This window comes from Cinclus cinclus, chromosome 3 (genome assembly GCF_963662255.1).
Source record: "Cinclus cinclus chromosome 3, bCinCin1.1, whole genome shotgun sequence".
Taxonomy (NCBI): domain Eukaryota; kingdom Metazoa; phylum Chordata; class Aves; order Passeriformes; family Cinclidae; genus Cinclus; species Cinclus cinclus.
Genome location: NC_085048.1, coordinates 102794225 through 102817774, shown reverse-complemented (window position 1 = coordinate 102817774; position 23550 = coordinate 102794225). Strand labels below are relative to the sequence as shown.

The 23550-nt window shown below is 42.4% G+C and overlaps 1 protein-coding gene across 1 annotated transcript in view; it reads left to right on the top strand.

The window, feature by feature from the left end:
* Positions 1–630: 630 nt before the first annotated feature.
* The window catches only part of EFEMP1 (EGF containing fibulin extracellular matrix protein 1), a 43887-nt gene continuing 20967 nt past the window's right edge, over positions 631–23550 (top strand). Inside the window, exons 1-3 of the mRNA XM_062489416.1 lie at positions 631–711; positions 3604–3652; positions 3832–4092. Of these exons, the coding sequence (XP_062345400.1) occupies positions 631–711; positions 3604–3652; positions 3832–4092 (391 nt within the window). The remainder of the gene's footprint in view (positions 712–3603; positions 3653–3831; positions 4093–23550) is intronic.

Here is a 23550-nt window from a genome sequence, read left to right as displayed (position 1 = left end):
ACGAGCGGCCGCCAGCACAGCACCGGTACCGCGGAGGCAGCGGGGAAAAGGGAAGGAGCAGCTGCTGGCACCGCACGGGCTGCGGGGCAAGGCGAGCGAGCGGCCGCCGGCAGCGTAGCGGAGCGGAGGCAGCAGCGGACGGGAGCAGCGGCCGGCGCCTGCCCGGTTCCGCAGGTACGAGCGGGCAGGGCTGGCGGCTCCGTGCCCGCCGCACCCCGGGCAGAGCTCTGCCCGAAAGGCATGTGCGGGGTATGCCCCGCACCTTGCTTTGACCGAAAAATTATTTTTCCGCCCCAAAGCATGCGCTAGCCGGGTGCTGTCAGCGCCTTGTCCGGCGCTGCTGCTGCCGGTGAGTGCTGGGGTGTTTTAAACTCCATTGACCGGTTATTTCCGCCCCTCTCTCTCAGCTGGATAAAATCTCCGGGCTGGGAAGTGTGGCCAAGCCTCACCCTTTCCTTGCGGGAGCGAGCGGGCAGAGCCTGGCCGCCTCTACCAGGTAGGGGCTGGGTGGGCTCCCCGGGCAGGAGCCGCACCCGACGCGGTCCCAGGGGTGCTGCAGCCTCTTCCAGCAAAGGAGACCGCTAAAAGCATTCCTGCTTCATTTGTTTTTCCTTTCTTTCAAGGTTCACGATGCTGACAGCTATGTTCTTGGCTGCGCTCATTCTTATTACAGTACATTCGCAAGAAACTGAGGAAACCATAACGTACACGGTAAGGTTTAACAGACTTTGAGATAATTACTGCTTTGCGGGGATTCTTTGCTAAACGACCCTTAAGAAAAACCGAATTTCTTGCCAATGTATAGCATGTGCTACAGAGGTCGCTGAGTTCGAACGTTAACCATAAAATAAGCTGTTCCTGCACTCAGTGTTTAAAAGTTCAAGTCGACAAGACTGAGCAAAATATATTACAACCGCTTCTTTGGCAAAGTTTATCTATGTACTCAGAGGGACTGAACAAAATTAGGAGGTTTTAATATTTGTTTTAATCCATTTTCATAAAGGCAGGGTCCCTAGGACCTTAATTTGAAATATATGGAGTTTGGCAGATAATTAGGTCAAACATTCTTTTGTTTTTTTCTTGTGGATATTTCAAGCTGTTTTTAACAAAATGTTGTAAGTACTTCCAAATTTGGGGCTCTTAATGAAGCATCTGAATCCTGGAGTGATCATGAGACTGTTCTTTCTGAGCTGGTTTTGAGCAGTGGTTTTGCATCGCTTCATAAAATCGTTCAAGAATACTGGAAATAGGTCCTGCTTGCAAGCAAGTGACAGGCTTAGAGATTTAAAGGCCTTTTTGTCAGGCTTTTTCTTTTCAATCTGCTTGTGTTCAGTGCTTGGCTTGCATAATGCCTGTCATGGAAGGAGTGGCAATTACCCCGGCTTGGGCTGGGGAAAAACCCGCATTTTCACATCCGATTACAGCTGTAATCCCTGCAACTTGCTTCATATGGGTGGACCTCTGGATATGTGCACGCACATCAGCTCAATGCCACACAAGCAGAAAATTCTGCACACATGCAAAAAGTTAGAGAACCACAGCCAAAGCCTGGGATTGTGTCTTATACAAGTAATCCCACTGAAGTCAGTGGGATGGCTCAAGCAAGTAAATATTGCAAAGTTGGATCTTCTTGTAGAAGTCAGGGCTTAAAGAAGCCTCAAGTGAGCATCAGGAAGTCAGTAATACAATACTTGAACACTGAGCTTTAGAAGCATTAGAGTTTTGAAGGCTGGGAGTAGTTTTATTTAGAGGCTTCTGATTTATTTTTTTTTTAAGTTCCTATATATAAGTGGAAACTGAAGATGTAAGCAACTTTTGAAAATTTGGACTAAACAGGGATCCCACCCTCTTCCTTTCCCACAGTTATTAGATGGGGGGGTTAATTATGTAGCATTTCACATTATTCTGATTATATTATCTGAACATTTCTAGCAAACCTAGGTGACTTGGGCACCTATGTTCCATTTTTAAGGAGGTCTCAGCCTTTAGGTGCTCCACTGATCCTTAAATGCTGGTCATGTAAAATGAAACAAAAAAATCCGCAGCTTTGGGAGATTTTCCTCTTGGGATGCTACTGTTTCTCATGCACACGTATCCATGGAGGGCCAAATCCTTTGCTATTGTAAAAGCCTTTGGCTGGAGTAATAGATGGACTTGGCTCCTTGCAGTTCAACAGACAGTACTTCTGTTGTGCATTAACAGGAATTGGGTGATTCAGTAAATGCATGAATTAGTTGTTTTCCTTTGGGTTTGCCTTTTTATAGTTACAGTAACTTTGGAGTTGTCAATTCAGCATGTAGTCAATCCTTTAGAGAGTGTCCACTTACCCCTTGGGGAGAAAAACCCTTCCAAGCTACAACTCACTGCCACATTTGACAAATCACTGGTGTTACCTGCAAGAGAAGAAAATATTTTCAATCCTCCTGCTGAGTCAGAGCCCACTAGTAACAAGTCCATCAGAACAACCTGAGGATAGGACCTACAATAAGTGGATCTTCTTGGCATCAGAAAGTCAAGTTTGTCACTTGCAAGTCCCTCAGCAGCAGAGGAGTTGCAATAAGATTTAGCTTGTTTGACTGTGACTAATTACATTAAACTCCATTCTTTTTTTTTGTATGGGGCCATTAAAGTAATACCCTGAGCAGCCCAAGATGCACCCACACAGATCAGCCTGGTTGATTCAATGATATTTTAATATTTTAAATGTTTCTGCTGCTGTTGGTAGCACTGTGATACTTTGCTAATCAGTCTCCTTAATTGTGACCTGCAATTAAAATGACTGCCCTCTGGATAATTTAATGTTTTTGGGCAGAGGAGTAATGAAGATGCAGAGCAGACTATTTAAAATCTTTCCTGAACTTGCTAGTGTGCATTGATATGAATAGTTGCTGAGTATAGCCTTGTTTGAATTTTGCAAAGTCTTGTATAAATAAGTAGTCCTGCTATTATAAACTCTCACCATTTATTGTGTGTCTCACTGTATGAATTGTCCTTCCTAGACTGCAGTTCCTGGAGTCATATGATTAAAAAGCATGTGAATGAATTTCCAGCTGCCATGGGATCCTTCCTCATTGCTAGAGTGCTAATGGGAGAGAAGATGAAGTTCAGGGGCACAGAGTCCTCTTAGTCCCTCTAGCAAATAGAGCCTGGGAATGAAAGAGGTTCACCTGTTGGAAGGCAGTCAATGAGATCCAAATTCAGAAAAACTTCTTGTTTTCATTAGACGATTTTCATTGTGGTCAGCTTGGTCACACCAAGGATTTGGCCAAGGAGAGATGGTATAACACAGGATATAGGAACAAGGCAAGGAGAAAGAAATGTTTTCTCACTTTGCTCCCCAGCCTGCTCACAGCAAACAATACCTTGGGAACTGCCCAAGACAGAGGTGTTCTCTGTGTATCATAGAGTCATAGAGCATTCTGAATGGGAAAGGACCCACAAGTTCCGCTGCTCCTGCACAGCAGTGCTGTACCAATTGCCATTTCTTTGGCCTACCAAGGTATTGCATTTCCCTTTGTGTCACACTTTGAGTTCACTGAATACACCCGACTGTTTTTCCAGAATCCCAAGTAACCAAATTTATGGGTTTTTTTTAATCCACAGCAATGCACAGATGGCTATGAATGGGATCCTGTTAGGCAACGGTGCAAAGGTACAGTAAATAATTTTCAAAGACAGACTTGCCACTGGTATTCTTTAAGTATTCTCACTGCACACCCCTGTTTTGGACACGGAGGTGTGCATGCATGTCTCATCATGTTTCTTTGTGTTAATGGCTGTTGCAGAAGGTTCGACTGTTAAAAGCATGACTTGTGTTGTTGCTAACCACAGATATTGATGAATGTGAAATAGTCCCAGATGCATGTAAAGGTGGGATGAAATGTGTTAACCACTATGGAGGATACCTCTGTCTACCCAGAACAGCACAAATTATTGTAAATGAGCGAGAAGAAGCAGCAGCTGAATCCACAAGTGGTCGAAACAACGTCATTCGCCGGACCCCGGCCGACCCCCAGCGCACCCCTCCCAACCCAACCCACCAAATCCAGTGTGCAGCTGGGTATGAGCAAAGCGACCACAACGTGTGCCAAGGTAAGCCAGCGCCTGCCTCTGTCCTGCTGCCGCTGCAATCACAGTGTGGGTGACCACAGAGCTGGGGGAGTGAGCCTATAACCCTTGCACTTGACTGGAAGGGACTGTTGCTCCACTGACACCCTTAAAGATACAAAAATAAAATACATAAATGTCACTGTTGTTGTTCAAGGCATCAGAATGTGCAGTTTGTTGTAGCCTTACAGTCTGTTCCATCTATTTTGGGCCAACATGTTGAATTTATTCCATTGTGTTTAGCTCCTTCAAAAAGTCTTTAAACAACTCTAGTGAAGCATTTTGTGTTGTATTAAGTTCATCTAGGAAAGAAAGTGCTCTGAAAAGAGTGGGCAATGCAGCAAGGCATAAAAAATTTGGAAAGGTTTGCAGAACTGTATTTTTCAGTAAGTGAATGATGAATGAACAAAAAACAACCACAGGATAAACTTTTGCTTTGAGCAAGCTGCAGTGCAGAATGGTCCTGTATTTTCATTGCAGATAAGGAATATTCCTCCAGCAGTAGGAACCCAACTTCTGAGCAGCCTGTGCTCTTCTGATCTCTGTGGATGTAGCCCTAGGCAGACCCTGTCAGTTTACTTCCAGTCCTAGCCTGGCCACTCTTTGAAGCTATGGCAATGAAGAGCTTTCATCTGAGTCTACATGCACCCCACACCATGCCAAAAATTCTCAGGGCATTAGCAATGTTAATTGTATGCATTCAGGAACCAGCCTCACAAGCACTACTGTAAACTAAGACTGTTTCATTTATTATTTTATATAAATAGTTTACTCTTCTACTTGCTGAAGTAACAAATGTTTCAACCATTGTTTTGTTTTCTTAGAAATGTGTTCTACCCCTTGCTCACAAACTTGCTTTTCAAGCACATTGGAGGGACACCCATGCAAAGAGAGGGCAAAACTTGACCCTATGGTTCATCTTTTCCACTTTGTGGCCTGTAACTCTATAATCACATAAAATAGTACTTCAGGGACTGTAATCAGGGCAGGCTGTAATACACAGCTCCCTGCTATTCATGTACACAGGACATTATTTATCACTAGTAAGTAAATCCCCTGTCATTCTGGAGCACAGTAATCATCATGGAGGCTGGAGGAATTATTTTTCTAGGCGAAGCCTCAGAGTTTCATTTCTGTCTTATCTGCTCATGTCCAACATTTCTGTCACTCTGATTCAAGAATGTCAAGTACAGAACCTACCACAGGAGGTCAGATCTCCTTAACCCTAGATGTTCACTGGGGGGTCATCAAGGGAAAATCAATGCTAAGGATGGGAAATTGGCTTTTTCCTTAGTTTAACTTGGCAAAGCACCAGCAGAACCAGGAGCAGAACTGCTGAGTTTGGCCTGGCACTCCCTCCTTCAGGTGATGCTGCTGGCACTACTCTTCACTGGTAAACTGTAATAAACAATTCCAACTTCAGCACAGAACATTTTTATTTGATAAAAAATGCAGGTCATGCTAGAAAATTTCAGAACATGACCATCCCTTTTGCTATGCTGGCTTTAGAAACATAAATTTAGGATACAATAAGGCAGTTGGACAGCATTCAGTACCCATAGTTGTTGCCCCAAATAAAGGCTGCAGATTAGGTTCAACTTAGAGACTGGCAACTGGTTGAGGTTTCTGTTTTGCTGAGGAGAAATTGGTGGTGATACATTACTATTACTTTACGCTGTGCCCTGGCTTCCTGGAACTTGCAACTAAATATTTATATTCAATTCCCAAATCTTTGGTTAATTTATAACAACAACTAAGTACCAGGAGTTACAACCAGCAGGCACACAAACTATGGTGAAGTCTTGGGCCTGACTGAATCAAGCTACTTACTTCCTCATGCCAAAATCTCAATCTAAATGAAGAAAGCATGAAAATATTAGTGTTTAAAAGCTGAACTGTATTGTACTGAATGCATTCCAGCTGGAAGGGTAGTGGACAGTGTGCTTGAAATGAAGGATAAAAGAGTTTTGGAGCACTTAAAGCATGCATTCAACTTCATGATCTCCATGCTTTTCACTGCTGAAAATATAAAAGATAATCTCGATCAGCAATGGTCCCGCTGTGGATTTATTTAATTATAGTTAAAAGACACTGCTATGATAACTGCTTGAGGCTCCTAGGGAGTGTAACTTGCAGATATAGTCACACTTAAGCTTGTTTTATTGTTTAGTAAATCAAATATGAAGTCCAGCTCCTTCTAATTGTTTGCAGATGTATGACATTTTCCTTCCAGTTCAGCAGCACTAAGTATTTTATAACCAATGTGAAAGTGTGGAGACCTCTGTTTCAAACATGTTCTGAGGAACTGAATTACTGACATCATGCTGCAGTGAGGGGCCTTCTGTTTTACCACAAATGTCCACTCCCTTTTTAAGCGTGGAATACTGGGGGAATGACAGGCCAAACACACTCCTGTGGTTCCTGTGCTTGGAATAAACGCCCATAAAGGACACTGGTCCTGGTGGATTTCACTCTAGTGATGTGCTGATACACATTTTTATAACTACTAGTGAGCAGAAATGTTTCTAGTGTGACCACATTGATGGTAGCAAGTGTTTCCTGGGCCATTCTTAAGATACTCTTTATGAGCAGTGATGCCAGGAACCCCCAAACGGAGGCAAGGATGAGGGAAGTTATTCTGGAGGAAGATCTCTGATGTGGAAAAAGTTGTGCTTCAATGTAAACACTTGAACTGTACTTTAAATTCTGAGTTTATTACCTCACCTAATCCTCTCCATCCCAATCAGTTCCCATTTCACTTTCACACCTAAATTTGGTCCCTGAGGGAGATTCCTGTATGTGGTAACTGGTCACATTTTCAGGAGGCCACTTGGGTGCTCAGCACTGCCACTGTGATGGTATCGCTGTAATGGGGAAGAGTAAAAAAATCGACTAAGAAATAATTTGAAGCAAATCACTGAGTTAACTCATGGTCACAGGCATTCTTTCCTCATAAAAACCATATAAAATAATATATATTTATAACTACATATAAATATATATTTATGTATATTATATAGTATATAAATAGATATATAAAATATATTATTATATATATATTTATAACTATATTATAACTATATAACAATAACGAGTTGTATTTTACTTTGTTGTTAGATTCTCTGTGATTTGAGTTTGCTCCTATTGAATTCAAAAGAAAATCACCCAATTAATTCAATTTTGTCAGATCTGGTCTGCAAGAAAGTACTGGCTTCTCCTAGATTGTTAATGACACTTGAATTTAAAAAAAAGACCAAAAACAGTACCAAATAACCTGTAAACTCAAGAAGGGAAAAGAACTTACTTTCCTTAATTCCTATCATGCTGGCAATACAAGCAATAAAGTAAGCAAACATTTCTGCTCCTCAGCTAGATTAATTTTTGATATTTCTCCAGCCTGTTTGTAACCCTTTGTGCGGCTGCACTGTCAAGTACAGGAGGGAGACAGATTGGAATACAAGAGATCAGTGCTTGCTTCTGTGGAAGACATTTTTCCAGAGTTCTGCCCAGATTTGGTGGACAGTGGTTGCTTTTTTTTCGTCCTCTGTGGAAGGGGGAAAGAAATGAATTTGTTCTCTGTGCTGCAGTTATTTTTCCCCCTGCAAAATAATTTTAGGTATCTTTACACTGCTAGAGGTTAGGAGGTTTTTTTGTTGTGTTGTGTTTTCTTGTACTTTTCAAAGTAACTTACCATAGTTAAGCTATGCTTTTAACTCAAGAAGTTAATTGTTAAGTCAAATAAGGCTAAATTTTGCACATGTAGAATCCTTTTTATTGTTGTCCTGTTAAGGAGGGAGGGACAAGGGGGAGCAGTTCATCACATTTTCCATAGAAAAATCACTTTATATGATATAAAGTTACATATGTCAGAGATGTGCAGCTGGCATAGAAAGGACATAAAAGGTGTGTGAATGCAGGTGCACTTGGCTGCCCTCAGCAGAGACTGGCTGTGCTCTGGCAGGAGGCTCCTCCCTGGCATTTTGGCTGGGGGCATTGCAGCTCCTAATGAGCTACACTCACTGTGCTTTGATTCCTGAGCTCCTGGAAGGTGTAGCCACATCCAGCCCGGCTGAAACTCAACCTGAAATGCACCCCAGGGGTGCCATAACCACTAAGGAGCACTCAGCCTTCAGGGCCAGACTCCAGGGAGCCTCAGAAATGCCTGGACTGGGATTTTGGACCCTCTGCACCAAGTTGGGATCTACTCCTATAGGCTCAACCTATTTTCTAATACAGACATGGCCTGAAATACAGCTAGGCATGTTCCTTAGCTTTAGGAAATGTTTTTGAGAGCTTTTTGTAAAATATTGTACCATGCCAAGTTTTCCCCCTGCCTGTAGGTAAGAAGTACTTTTAAAAATGCTTCAGGACTACTTGTAAAAGAGACTGAGGTTTAGTTCCAGAGCTGTTCCTCTTACGGCAAGACCATGCAGTGACAGGACATGGGGGAATAGGTTTAAATTGAAAGAGAGTAGGCTTAGATTAGGTATTAAGAAAAAATTATTTACTGTGGTGGTGGTGAGGCCCTGGCATAGGGAAGCTGGGGCTGCCCCTGGATCCCTGGAAGTATGCAGGGTCAGGCTGGACAGAGCTGGGAGCAACCTGGGATAGTGGGAGGTGTCCCTGCTCATGGCAGGGGTGGAACAAGATGATCCTCAAGGTCCCTCCCAGTCCAAACTATTTTATGATTCTGTGAGCAGTGCTAGGCTTGTTAAGTTTGAGGATAGTGTGAGGACAGAGCCTATGGGAGGAAAAGGAAGGCCTGGCTGTGTGGTTTAGGATGGCAATAACTCAAAGTGCTCCCTCAGGCCATGTGTTTATGCAGCACTCCAGCAAGTGGGGAACACTTGTTGCCAGCTGTAGCCACTCTAAGAGACTGACCTGGTTCCATGTGCCACTTCAATACTCATTACTGGGACAAGCCACAGGAATTCTGCAGGTCTAAGAGAATTCACAGAAGGACACAAGCTGACACTTTCACAGTTCTTTGTTCATAGCTTCCAATTAACTCCTTGTACATTTGGATACAGCAAGCAGTCAGCATCAGTCCATCCAGAAACAACTGTTCAAGATGTTAATCTGTGAAACTGCTGCATTCTGCTGCAAAGCAGCATGTCTTTAGTGGCCTTGAGGGTCCAGAGGGACTGGTTTTGGGCATTTTTGAAATCTGGCCACTCTGAATCATCTTCCCATCTGTGCTATTTGCACAGCTGTGGGTGTCAAGTCAAGACCTTGGAGAGATTTTCTCTGTTCTGTCTGACCATTTTACTGTGAACATCCATCACAAGCATAAATACTAGCAGCTGCTTTCCTTTCCTGAGTTAGTTGCTGCTTTCCCATTGTCCTGACCCCTGCAGGAATACACTCAGTGTGTTGCAGCTAAAGATTCCTCCCATTTACTCATCGCACTAAGTGTGATAGAGGAAGCAAGCTTCCCTGAGCTGTATTTACCTTAGCTGCCTGAACTGGGATTATGCAGGCAAGCACCGGGCTTCAAGTTTAAGTAAACTCATTAGCAGTTCTCATGGCTTCTTGCAGTAGAAGAATGGGATCACACAGTAGTCACCTCGGCTGTCATCCTTGTGGGCTGCATTTGTTGATTTTAAAGCCTGTTGCCTTAGTAGCTCGGAGGAGGCTCATGTTTTGACAGACAAAATACAGCAAATGGATTCAGAAGGCACATGGCCTGAAAAAAGTCCAAACTCCAGCCATCTGTCCTCCTTTAGAATTTTTCCGTCTAAGCTGGAGGTCTTTTCCACAATGCAATCAGGAATAACACCAGCTAGCAAAGGGGAAGGATGTGCTTATGCCTGATCCTGACTCAGCATCCCAGAGTACTTGGCACCCCATTAAGCAGCTCAGAGCAGTTCTTTCTCTCTTGGAGGAATTCCCTGTACCCATTGCAGACACTCAGATCTGAGCATCCTACAAGTCAGGAATAAACCCCACCAGGAGTGAAGGCTGTCACCTGCTGCACTCAGCAACACCAGAGGGCACAAAACAGAACTTGGGGCAGCAAGGGCTGTGATCCCTGTGCCAAAACCTGCTCTCAAAGGAATCTATTCCACAGCATCACAGTGACACAGGCACTTCCCCCAGCAGTGCCAAGGCAGCTGCTTTTAACACCTCACTCAGGTTATTTTACAGTGCCACTGGGATGTTCTCATGGTGCTTGCTCTGAGCAGTTGTTTCCTCCCAGTCCCCTGCACTGTCACTCCTCAGCCTCCTGAGAAAAGCTCTGTGCTCCTCCTCTCCCCAGTTTTTTGCTCAGGATGATTTTCTCTCAACCAACACTTTTTTCCTCCATTTTCAAACCTGATTCCTATTTCAGATTAATTAGTGTATAAAGGAAATGCTCCTACCTGTGTTTTATTTTCACTCTTGCAGTCTGGGTTACTGAGTCACCTTTGCTAGAACGTTTCTAAAGGATCTCAGCATTGCAGACACATTTTTCAAAGGTCTAAAATTTTTCTTGAGCATCTCCAGTGATGGGACACAAATTTAGGATGCTAGAAAACTTGTTCAAGAGCTGAAATTTGAAACTTATTTTCCTCATTTTATTCTCCTTCCAAGTGATATCTCCCTCCCCATGCTGGCTAGGGAAGATGATAGCTGTCGTTTCTGTGTACCAAAACAGTCCTGGCAGGAAAAACAAAGCTTCCTGCAAAGGCAACAGAGACCTGTTTGATTCCTCCCTGCACCACCCAGGGATGCCTGCATTGCTCTCCCTGGCCTTTCCTAGGAATCCCATCTGCTGCCCCACAGCACACCAGTCTCTAGCACTGTGGGAATTCATTCAGAGTGGTGTTCAGGCTTGCTGGTTTGCCATTTTCCTACTGTCAAAGACAGTGGGAGTGTTACAGGACTACCCATCTAGTAAGATATTTTTGGTCTGGTAGAAACCTCAAGGAGAGTGTAGTTTTTGAGTTCATCTACTAGGTTGCATCTTCAACATTCCACATTTTTTGTGGTGTAGTCAGCTCCTCTTGTGCAGCACTTTGTCATGGCAACCCCTTTGTGCTGTGTCTCTGTTAACTGGGATTAACGTAAAATAAGCTTGACCACCCCCTTTCATTACAATTACATTCTTTTTTTCCCCTCTGTGATGTTTTTTTCTGTGCTATCATAATTTATGCATGGTCTAGAATAAGTCACATGAAATTTAAGCCTCCTTTGGGCTAAAGGGTTCTTATTAAAGGGAATTTTGCCACATACCTGTCAAAGTTTAGATGCTTCTATCCACAAGGTTGGAAGATCTGAACTGGGCTTGTAAGATCTCTGTTCTCTGTATGACAAGAGTAAATGGAATAGGCAATCAGACATATAAAGTTCATGAGTAAAAAGTATGGAATTTCACAAAGAAATATCTGTTTCACCTTTAATTTGCTAAGTTTTGTTTTCATAGCAGCCAGAAAGCAACAGTTTTGGAGAGAAAGTTATTTGCCACAATTCAACAGACAGCAAAATGTAACCTGAAAAAAAAGCTACACTAAATACACAAGAATGCTGTTTGTACCTTCTTTCATCTACCTTTTAACTCTACTAAAAATACAAGAGGCATCTGCAAATTACAGAACTCTGAAGTATTTTAGCACACACATAGTTATTATAAAACATGTTTAATACTCATTCACATTTGTGTGTCATTTGTTAATCTGAAATCATCTTAAAGGTTGGTCCTGTTGTAAGCAGAGAAATATCTATTTTTTGTTAGGTGTAATTATATGATCAAAGCTGAAAAATGCAACTAAGCAAACATTTGTTACACACACTTCTATAAGCTACAGTGCTGAGAAAAAGTTCTTGAGGCTCAGAAATTAATTAGACCTTTTCTGGTAAAATATATCCCAAGCTCTTAATTAAGCGTTTTTAAAATTAAATATTCAGTAGCCCCTTGTCTGTTGCTGTTACTGAACGGCTTAAATAAATAACTTTAAAGGAAAATTCTTCAGTGGAATGACAAAGGAGTCAGTGTGTGAAGGGATGTTTATTTTGGGAAACTCCAAATTTGGCTTTATTAACTCCTGATTTTAAAAATCAATGCCTCTGAGTGGACATATAAATTAATTAAGCCTGTTTTGATCAGCTCTGAGAAGGAAAAGGTATCACCAAATCTTCCTTTACAAGCTGAATTTAACCTGAAGGAAACTCCTGGTCTGGTACATGACCTGGTGTGAGATGATTTAAGCAAATCTGACCCTGCACTTGAGCATGTTCAGCCCATACCTGCACAGATGTTCCATGGAGATTCTTGACTACAAGCAGAGCTTGTTCCGGGGTTTTTATGTTCATCTGCCTGCACAGATGGCTGGGATTTCTGTGGACAGGTAACTGGGCAGAATGTGTGCAATCAAACCAATCCCACTATCAGATGGAACCCAAATGCAAACTCTGACAAGGCAGATTGCTCTGCAAAACTGGGCCTTACACCAAGAGTTAAGGTTGGGTATCAATTTCAATTAAAATTCACCAGGGTTAAAGAAATTCAAGGAAGAAAAAATAAAAAGGCATCTTATGGGATGTAAACCCCCATATTTTCAGAAAAGCAGTAATTTGGACAACCGGTTCCTGAATATCTTGAAGCATTATAAATTTAGAAAGAAGTCCTTATCAATACTTTAACAGCTGCCTGTTGTCAGAAGTACTGAGAACTGGGAAATGCAAGGACTTTTGACAGGTAACAATGCTCTGTTTGGTTTTAAAGAGGTTGCAAATAAGGCAATGTTTAACAGCAGTCTTGCATAGAGCAAAGGAATCAAACATGGCAAAGTGAGCAGAGATTTAAATGTGATTTTAGCTGATGTGACCTATCTTACAAAAATAAAAACCAGGAGAAACACTCTCTCTCGTCTAAATTTACTCTGGGGCGAATTTTGAATATCTGGGATATAGAGTAGGCGGAATTAAATACACTTCTAGAAGCAACAAATACTTGCTTGTAGTTTTTAAAGCACTTTCTTCATAAATGAATTTGTTCTCAAGGGACTTTCTTATCAGGAGCCAGTTTTCCACAGAACTCTCAGCTGATAAAAGTGATCTGGGTAAAACAAGGACTTGAGTGTCATGCCTGGAGTGAGTTAAAAGCAGGAGTACATTTATATTTCACAGGGCAGTGAGCACAGAATCACATCAGAAATAAGCAGTGCTTTGGAGCAACCCCTGCTCTGCCACTGTGGGCCATGGATGACACCTGACTTAATTCCTCCCAGAAGTTGTTGGAGACTAAATCAGGAAAATGTGCAGAATCCAAAAGTCATTCCCACCTCCCAAGGGGAAAGAAAAAATGTGTTCTTCTCTGACATCATCCTGCCTGTATGTACTCTGCATCCAGACCTTCCTCAGTCTTATCTGGCTTCACTTGAAGCATCAAGACAGATTTTCTTCCCCACTCTCTCCTTATGTGTTACTGGAGTAGAAGATAATCTGAGGATGGTTGCAATACCCAAAGATACTGCTGACATTTCCAGCACTTTTTCCCTGGAGCAGAAAGCACTGTACAAGCAGATAAAAATGATAGACTTAACATCTGATAGACTTAACATAACTGAGCATAACTCTTGGGTTTCAGGTGTTTGCAGGAGCAGGAGAGCCTTACAGCTTGAATTAATCTGAGGTGGGAGAGAGTTAGAACCACACTCCTGATAGAATTTGTGCAGGAAAAGTTGTGCAGGGTGCAAGGGAAAAAAATACCCATTTTTCCCATTGTAAACCCTGGTTATTCCCCATTATTTAAACAATCCAGAAACTACATTCACAGATTTTAATCTATTTATCAGAATGTGAAAAAGGATGATTTTGGGGAAGGGGAAACTTTTTTGTGTGTGTTCCAAGACCAGGTATTCCTCTGTTAGAAACTGTGGCTCTCTATGCCTATAAAAAGGAAAACTCTCCATTTCTAGACAAGATATTTTTATGAAAAGGTTGTTCATTATGTATTTAAATCAAAACATTCTCTCTATTCTGGTTATACTCAGAGTGCAGTATCCACTGTGAGGAGAATCTCATCCTTACTATATATGCAGAGTTACAAGGCTCCAGGCACCTTTGAAATAAATTGAAAGCACAGCCATGTAATAGAGCCAAACCCCAAAACCAGCCAAGGAGATCCACCCAGCAACACCCTCGAACACCCTCAGCACAGCTTTAGAGTGCTGGTCTTGATCTTGTCTCTGCTTTCTCCACCCTCCTGAAAGTTTCCTGGGGGATTCCCCAGCTCCAGAGCCACGCAGGGGCTGTTTGGGATGCAGAAATAAGTTAACTTGCTTGGTCTCCTTCCCTCTTAAACAGCTCAGCAGCAGGGCAGCTGTTTGCAGAGCCTGGGACACGGGGATACTGGAAAACAGAAGCAGCAGAAGAAAGCAGCTTGGGGATGAACAGAGGTTTTAATAGCAGATAGAAGTGTAGCAAAACCATACAGAAATAATCAAGGCTGCTTTTTCCCACTCTGAAATTTACAGTTTGAGTATTTGTGATGCTGGAAGGCAGCATGGTTGGAGAAGCCCACAAAAGGAAATACTTCTCAAATCCTCTGCCATGAGATAGGAGTGAAGCCAACAGTTTATGAACTTGGTCAAACAAAGGTCTGGACATTTTATACAGTGAGAGCAGAAATTAAAAAGCAGCAACTTTTGAAAAGGCTAACAAACCTAATTTATCCTTAGGGCAATCCTCCGTTCGTAAGGAATATCAGGACTGGGTTGACTGAAGAACACATTGTTGATGTCTGTACTTTTCTGAGGCATCTCCCAGTGCCCAATTTGAGAAGGCAGAGTCTCTGTGTTTTCCTTCTTTCTGGATTTGATGGCTGCTACCTGTGGGTTGAGCACAAAGCAAATTTCCCAAAGCTCTGGTTAATCAGTCTGGTGGACATCAGATGTTCAGTCCCATAATGGAACCACTCCTGCCCCTACAGGCTGCAGAAGGTTTATCCTCTTTTGGGAAAGCACAGAGCAGTATAGTTTGTTAAAAATTAAAACCACTGGGAAATTCAGACAACAGTTTCTGTAATTCTGACAAAGTGGTGTGTAAAGAATCTGATCATTAGCTGTCAAATGCAATTTTCATAGCAAAAAGAAATCAGGTATTGATATCAGAACACTGCCGTCATAGGAATCAGGGTTTGTTTCTGTAGGGCAGAGCATGCAGCACTGAAATTCAGTGACAGAGTACTGGCACAGCTTCCAGGGGCCCTCCAAGGCCTCATTCTCCTGGACAGCACGTGCATGGAGAAGGAACTGTCCTTCTCTGAACAGCTTCATGGAGCACACGCTTCCCTACCTTTAGGGTTGGACTCAATGAGCCACAACCCCCAGTCGCTGTGTTCAGTGGTGCATTTAGGACAAAAACAGCAGCAGGAGCAGCTTGTACCATTCCTTGCATTTGATTCTTTGTTTTAGTATCTGTCATGTCCAAGACAGCCAAAAAGTGGTCTCGGCACATTCTGGCTGGTGGAGGCTGAGGGAGCCCCGGGGGCTCCATTCACATGCCTCAAGTGTGACCAAGCAGGGGCTGAGGAGCCACAGCCTGGTCCTCAGGGTGGGGTCCTACTCCTGCTACAGCCCTGAGCAGCGAGCTGGAAGCAAAGCTTTAAAGAGACCAAAGGGACTGGTTGGGATTTTCACATACTCAATGGCCATTGAGGAGTTCAGCCAACAAGAACAACCCCAAGTGTGTCAGAACAGGAAAAACACCAAGAAGGCAGCACAAAGCAAGGAAGGGTTTGAAATTTGGCTGTAACACTGAGAGCAGGACAGCTGTAGGATGTGCCTGGATGGAGCCCATCCCCGCAGAACACACGCACTCGGCTTTATGGCTTTATGGCCCAGACTTCCAGAGCTGCCTCTGTCACACAAAGCCAGCTTCAAGACAGCATTACTGTTCCATTGGGATGCACTTGGGATGGGCTGCACAGACAACAGCCCTTAAAAACTGCAATGATAATGTGCAGGTTTTTCCATTCCTATCATTTGTCTTTAATTTAAAAATTAAATGCTTATGTCCCATTGTTAACTATTTTTAGCACTAATTTCACAATTTAGCCCAGTGGTGACCAATTAGTTTCCTTACAGTTCTTTTCTTTAATTCACAGCTGGGCTGAATTTATTTACTTTGGTGCTTAGGTTGCATTAAAAAAAGAAGTTGTGTGACAGTGTCCACATGTTTTAATCAGAAACCTCACTGCACTTAATTCCCACCTGAAGAACCCCATAAAAAGTCAGAGGAAAGAAAGGTAGTATAGTTCTCCATTCTGCTTTATAGCTTAGAGTACTTTTACAACAGCCCAGAATAACTCAGGTGAGAAGGGGCCTTGGGAGGTCTCCAGCCCAACAGCCTGCTCAGCTCTGAGATCAGACCTGGGAGATTTATCCAGTCAGGGCTTTAAAACCCCCACAGAAGGAGAGCACAGAATTTTTCTGGGGACCTGTTCCACACCTTAGCTGTCCTAATGGTGAAAAAGATTTTCCCTATGTGCAGAATCTCTCCTTACCATTCACCCTGGATTGACACAGACAAAAGAGATGCGCTAAAAATGCAGGCTTAGGGGAAAATGGGTTTGTTTTCTTACAAATGCATGGGAAATATTCTCCATAAGAGGAGGTAACAATTCTAGACAGCCCTAGGTTTGAATGAAAACATCTTCCTGAGGAGCAGACTGGCTGAATGTCATTTCCAATCTCCCGTGACCCAACTCCTGCTACAAGTGAATCTCTGCAGCTTTTTAATTTCCAGTTAAAAAGGAACCAGAAAAAAAAATAATATCAATGTGTATCCACAAATAAGGAAAGAAGTGAAGTTTCACTGATCCATGACGGTGCTTACTTGTCTCTGAATAACTGCAGATATTTTCATTAACTAACGCCCACCGAGCTTCTCAAACATCAGGACTGATTTTAGCAAACAAAACCACTGCTTGTAATTTGAAGTATCATATTAAGCCATCTTCAGTTGCATTCCAGCATTTAAAGCACACACCTAGTATTTTCCCTGACACCTTTGCACATGCCTCAGTGCTCGCTGCAGTCTTCAATGACCCCTTCTTCACCTTGTTGCTAGGAACTTTTATTTTAAAACCCCTCACTACAAAACTTGCTAGAGCAAGCCTGCAATACCAGGCACTGGCTGATCCTACTCATGGGTGGGTAGGAAATGTTTGAGAGTATCAGAGGGAGTAGCCTTAATCTGGAGGAATTGCCTGTTTACTCAGCTTCCACTTGCATTGCTGAGACAGTTTTCAGATCCCTCTGCAGAATATCCCAGCTTGTCTCACAATGCTCACATGACAGCCTTCAATTCTTGTTTCTCTTTAATTCCTTACTCTCCCTTCCCCATTTCTTTACTTAAACTCTTGGCAAGGAGGGCCAAACCCTGACTGAAAACAGCAGTTCACACTGTGCTCCAGGACAAATTATGGTACAATTAGCAACATCACTTTCAAAATGTTAATGAAATAAAGCTGCTCCTTTAGGAAACCAGATACTTTACAGTTGATGATTTATGGTGACTTCAAACAGGACTGTGAATTTTCAGTGCCAGATGAGGCCATGCTGTCACTTTTACTCACTAAATACTTCATGCCACTTCTCTAGAAAACGAGGCCTGGCTTGTTTACAAGAACCATCTCCACAGTATCTTCTCTGTAAAATCTTATCCCTCCTGAAAGTTGAATTTCCAGCTTGTTGATGATCTGCAAACCAGATCCATTCTGTCCCTTCTGAGGAGCAGATGGATGCAGGGCCTGCTTTGGGACAGAATGACACATAACTGTGCATCCACAGAGATCTTTCCAGTAACCTCTGAGATTCCTTTTCTGGCTCAAGGGGCCTTACTCTGTCACTTTTACTCACTAAATACTTCATGCCACTTCTCTAGAAAACGAGGCCTGGCTTGTTTACAAGAACCATCTCCACAGTATCTTCTCTGTAAAATCTTATCCCTCCTGAAAGTTGAATTTCCAGCTTGTTGATGATCTGCAAACCAGATCCATTCTGTCCCTTCTGAGGAGCAGATGGATGCAGGGCCTGCTTTGGGACAGAATGACACATAACTGTGCATCCACAGAGATCTTTCCAGTAACCTCTGAGATTCCTTTTCTGGCTCAAGGGGCCTTACTCTCCACCACTGGACATTGTGGGCAAGTACAAGTACATGCAATAGGTGTGAAGCCCTGTGGGGTAAATAAAAATTCCTGCACAAATAAGGGGAATAATAAATCAAGCCCAAGATTTTTAAGGCAATATGAAGAATTAACCTGTTTGCTGAACCTTCTGTAGATAAGAGGTCATTGTTCTTTGCTTTGAAAGATTTTTGTTTTGGTATGTATTTAGCCTTACTTATCTATTATACGTTGCTTCCTTTTTATTTTCCTTTCATTGAAAACAAGACCTAACTCCTTAAAAATTGTTTGGACTTGATCCTAACACCCACTGAACACTTCCCAGTCCAGAAAATAACAGGGTACTAGAACCTTCATGACTTGAATTTCATTTGTCAGAGGTGTGTTTGAACCTCTGAAATCCCTTCAGAAGACTGTATGGCTATTTAGCTGAGATATTATTTCTTTGGTGCTGATTTTTTTTTTGCCCGTCCCTGAAATCTCCAAAGCAAACTAACAATCTGTTAGATCCTAAATAAATTTAGATACAGAGCTCACTACCAAGGATGTTCAATTAACTGCTAAAAACTAATCTTCTCATTAGCCTTCCACTGATGTTTTGCATATTTATTGGTAGTATCTGATTAATTAAACCCAGCCTCTAAATCAAGGCAGTTGGTTAAATGCTATCTATGAAAGTTTTCAAGCTACTGAAGCCCACATGTTTTCAGTCTGCTAAAAAACTTCCCCTCCTCTTCAGTAGTCCCTGTCTGGAAACCTTATCTCTTGTAAAAGCTTATTAAAAAAAAAAAAATCTCTACAACCGACAACTTTCATTATCCAGGTCTTTGTGTCCTCTGAAATGCTCCCCTCTCTCCTCTGTTTGCTGCTTGAACATGGTCCTGGGTTTTGGTTCAGGGATTGGAGCAGCACAACAACGGAATCCTCCTCCACAGCCAGAGCTTCTAAAACCCAAAAGCACAGAGAAATCCAGGTCACGTCTCCCAAATTTACACCATGAATCTGAGGTTGATTAGCTTGGGAGAAGGCTTAATGTTGCACACATTGGCTTGGGTTATTCCAGCTAACAACTATAATTGCATAAATAATAGTGTTAGTAAATGACTTTAAAAAATTAAAACTTTAGGCTTCAGAATTTTAAGTGATTCCTCCCTTTATACTATAGGTCAGAAATGAATGTGCTAGTAGATATTTATTCTTTCTCCACTATAAACAGGCCATCTTCCTAATACTCAGCTACTTCTCTCCTTGCTTCACCTTTTCATTCAATTCTTTGCTCTTGGCATTAATTACTTGGATATAATTAGCCTCTCCTAGATTCATCTTCTGCCAGTTCACCTCTTGCTTCATCAGTGGCTGGAAGACAGCACTTCCATAAGGAAAGAGCCACCAGTCAGTGTTGTTGCCATCCAGAGTTCAGTGAAGATTGCAGGGACTTGCCCTGACCTGTTACCCTGCAAAGCCAAGTGGATAATCAATGCACTGGAATTAAATCCATCTGGAAAGCATTTGAGGCAGCAAGAGAACCCTAAGTGTGATAGACAGCTTTTTCCAACAGCTTTGATGAAAGTTTAAATTGAGAAACCTCTTCTCCCATCCTGCAAGAATTTATGAGCAGAATTTCTTTTGACCAACCACCATTGGCCTGTGTTCAGCAGCATCTGAGGCCCTCATGTTTCCCTGTGGATCCTGCCCAGCCATTAACCTCTGCAGTGGATTTTAATCACACATTCATGGCTCTCTGCTTAAAGCTCCAACCAGCCAGGCAGTGCCAAACAATGCACTGTCAATGTCCTGGGCATCCCTCAGAAGTGCCAGGATGCAGACAGGCATTCTTGGCACTTGGCTCATACATTCCATTTGCAAGAGCAGAAAGATCTGGGAGCTCATGCCTTTTAAAGAGGGGAATGGAACACAGAGAACCAAGCAAAGAACTCTTGGGGGGGTGGAAAGAAAAGGATGAAAAAGGTCCTCAATGCTTTTTCAGGAAGGATGGCTACAAAGCAGACAGAGAGGGATTTTTTTGAAATTAGTTTTTTTGCATTGAGAGAATAGATTTCCTTTGGATATTAGGAAAAAAATCTTGGCTGCAAGCGTGGTGAAGTCCTGGCTCAGATTGTCTAGAGAAGTTGTGGCTGCCTGGAAATGTTCCAGTCCAGATTGGACAGGGCTTGGAGCAACCTGGGATAGTGGAAGGTATCCCTGCCCATGACATGGGGGCAGAATCCAATCTTTAAGACTCTTTCCAACACCCAGACCATTCTATGATTCTAAAGCTTCCCATTCATCTTTCTTCCTGGGGCCAGTAGCAAGAGAAACATCTCAAGCCACAAAGTATTAAAAGACTTGTCCAGTGAATCTGTCAGGGCCTGTTCCTTCCCTTCCCCCTGGTAGCTGCAAAGCCAATTCCTTTTATTCCTGCCATTCTCCAGAGGCAAAAAGCTCGGTTTGGACAGGCATCAGTGCTAATGATTGTCCCACAGATCTCCTCCCTGTGTCCTGGGCTCCGTGCTGCTGGAGCTTTCCAGCCCCTGACAGTGATCCAGGACTCTCCTGAGGTGGAGCAACATCCCAGATCAATGTTCCCTCCTTGGAGGGATTCATTGTCCTTGGCTCTGTTGCTCATGGAGCATCAACACGTTCTGGGGAGTGCCCGCAATTGGTCACAACCACAAATGGCTTCAAAAGCAAAAATTTTCTTTAATTTGGTTCTAATGTGCTCTTTCAGGAATTTCATCAACTTACAGAGAGTAGCAGGGATTGTTGGAGGAGCTGCTTCCCCTGTCACAACCACCTTGCAAAAGCTGATTTTCTCACCAAGCTTTGTCCTGACAAAGCCTGGTTGTCTCCCCGTGCTCCCTTACCTATGTTCTGTACATTTGAAGATCATCTGGAGACTTGAACAGGGCTGTATCTACTTTAAAATATTTTTATTGGCAGCTGATGTATACTACCGTGCCCCCACATGAACAAAATTACAGAGCCTGGGCAACTTTTGTACAGAATTCCTTTGGCCACACTTTCTCTGTGGGTTTCATTTGGCAGAGGTGATATTAAGCAGAAGTCTTTCCCTCAGTTCCTGATGTAAACTAAAATACACCTTATAAATAGAAAACACAGGCATTAAGATCAGTGCCTTTGGGCAATGGGAAAAATTCAGTTAGATATGATTGATAAATATAATTAATAGGGTGCCATAAACTCACCTTGCTCTTCCCAAACAAAGGCACATTCTCTGCCTTGAAAAATTAGAAGGGCAGAACCCAGAGGAACAGGGAAAGAAAAACAGGAGAAGAGTGTGAGATTGAAGGGGGAATATGAAAATTTGTGCTTCAGTTGTCAGTGGAAAGTATAATTTTGAAGCCCACCAAACGTGTGGAGCAAAACTCCACTGCATCCCTCCACACCCTGCTCCTGCTGAGCAGCAGCTTTGCTTTACAGAACTCACCATGTAAGAAATTTCAAAAATCAGCCAGTTTGTTCTTCAGGCTCTGGTTTAGCTGAAGGCTCCTATTGATTACTGCTGGAGCTGGATCAAGCTGGGGCTGCCTGTGTTCTGCTGGCAGCCTCTGGTTTGTAAATACCTTTAATCTCATCCAGCAGTGATGATGATGTGGCTGCAATTATTTATCTGCTGTGTTGGGTTTTCTCCTCCACGCTTGCCAAGAGCCCTTAAAGTCAGGCCATAGAGAGGGATGCTGACATCTTTACATTTCCATTAAATCTTCTTGCTTCTTCTGAAGGAACTTTAACAGCTCTATTGTCATTTCAGCAGTCATTTCTTTCCTCACTCTCACACTGATAGATTTGGAAGCACTGGATCTATTCTACCAGATTTAGTGAGTTTCAACTTGTCACAAATAACCTTGGTATCTGATAGCACTCCCCAAAGGAAACCCCCCTCCAAGCCTCCCTTTTCCCAGGTTTCTGAGCATCCTGTCTACACCCAAAGATGAGGCAAGAAAAGCAGGCCTTGGTTACCCTCTGAATGGATTTACACACTTGCTTAATACTATGTAAATACTGACAAATAAAGCATGGATCTTGTCAAACTTAAGAACTTAGCAAATAAGGAGCATTAGAAACAGCAAATAGAGCTGAAGTATCTACTGCCAAGTCAGTGAGAGATCCCACGTCCTGCCTGGCAATCACTCTAAATACATCCTTTCTCCCACTTCATGTGACCTTTCCAGGTCAGCAATGTTGTGTGTTAGTTTAATATTTTAAAACTGGAACTTTACTGGTATTTGGCCTACTTTTTGCTATTTATTTTCTAAACAAATGATAGCCACTCCCTTCTCAAACTAACCTTTTATGCTTTGCCAGGAGTCTGTGAAGATCACAAGGTATTTTAAAAAAAAAGAAAAAAAAAAATCACATGCTCAGGCAAACAAAGCAGGTTGCTGCACTTCCCCCTCCCACCAGCCCTGCAGCTGGATGTTCAGGATGCTTCAGGAGTTCTCCACTTACTCTAGGAAACCCTGCTGAAATTTCATTTTCAGTGAAAAGTGCCAGGATTATGGTAGCACAGCATTCATTCCAAGGCAAACCCATGTAACTTCCCAGCCAAACAGCAGGGAAAAAAAAAAATTAAAAAAAAAATAAAAAACAGAAAGAAAGAAAGGAGCAAAGCTATCCCAATTGCTACTTCTACTTGATTGCTTAAAGGCAGCTGGGAAGGCAGATCCTCGAAGCATATCCCAGTTTTAAGGCAAAGGCAATTTGGAAGAAATTCTCTTCCAAAGGAAACTTCTGGTTTTTAGAATGTTCATTTTTATTTATCACTGACTCATTGAAAGAACAAAGTATTTTTTGGGTTTGTTTTTTTGTTTTTTTTGTTCCCAAACACAGAAAAAAAATGTGGCTAAATCCCAGAAAAATCTTAGACTAGGGCCAAAAATAATAATAATTTTCAGTTTTCAGAATTTTTGTCAGGTTTTTAAAAGAACAACAAATACTTCCCAAGCACTGCTCTAACTTACAAACTTCAGAGGACTGCACACCCTCCAACTTATTTCAGTTATCCTTTCTTGTCCATCTCCCCTTTTCCACAACCTCCCCTGGGTTCCTGTCTTGCTTTTCCCATGTTCATTTTCCTTCCTTCGTTAGTATCCATACTGCTTTTTCTTTTTTTTTATTTTACACCTTTAAGGGATTGACTTCTTTTCCCCTGCTGTCTCTGCCTCCCTTTTGATGGTGCCTGGCTTCACCTCTTGTATCTATTCTCTTGCAAACAAAGAATTTTTAAAACTTCCAACTCAATTTTAAGCCCTCTTCATGTGAAGAATTACATGGAAAATTGAATTTTCCACTTAAGTTCTAAGGAGTAG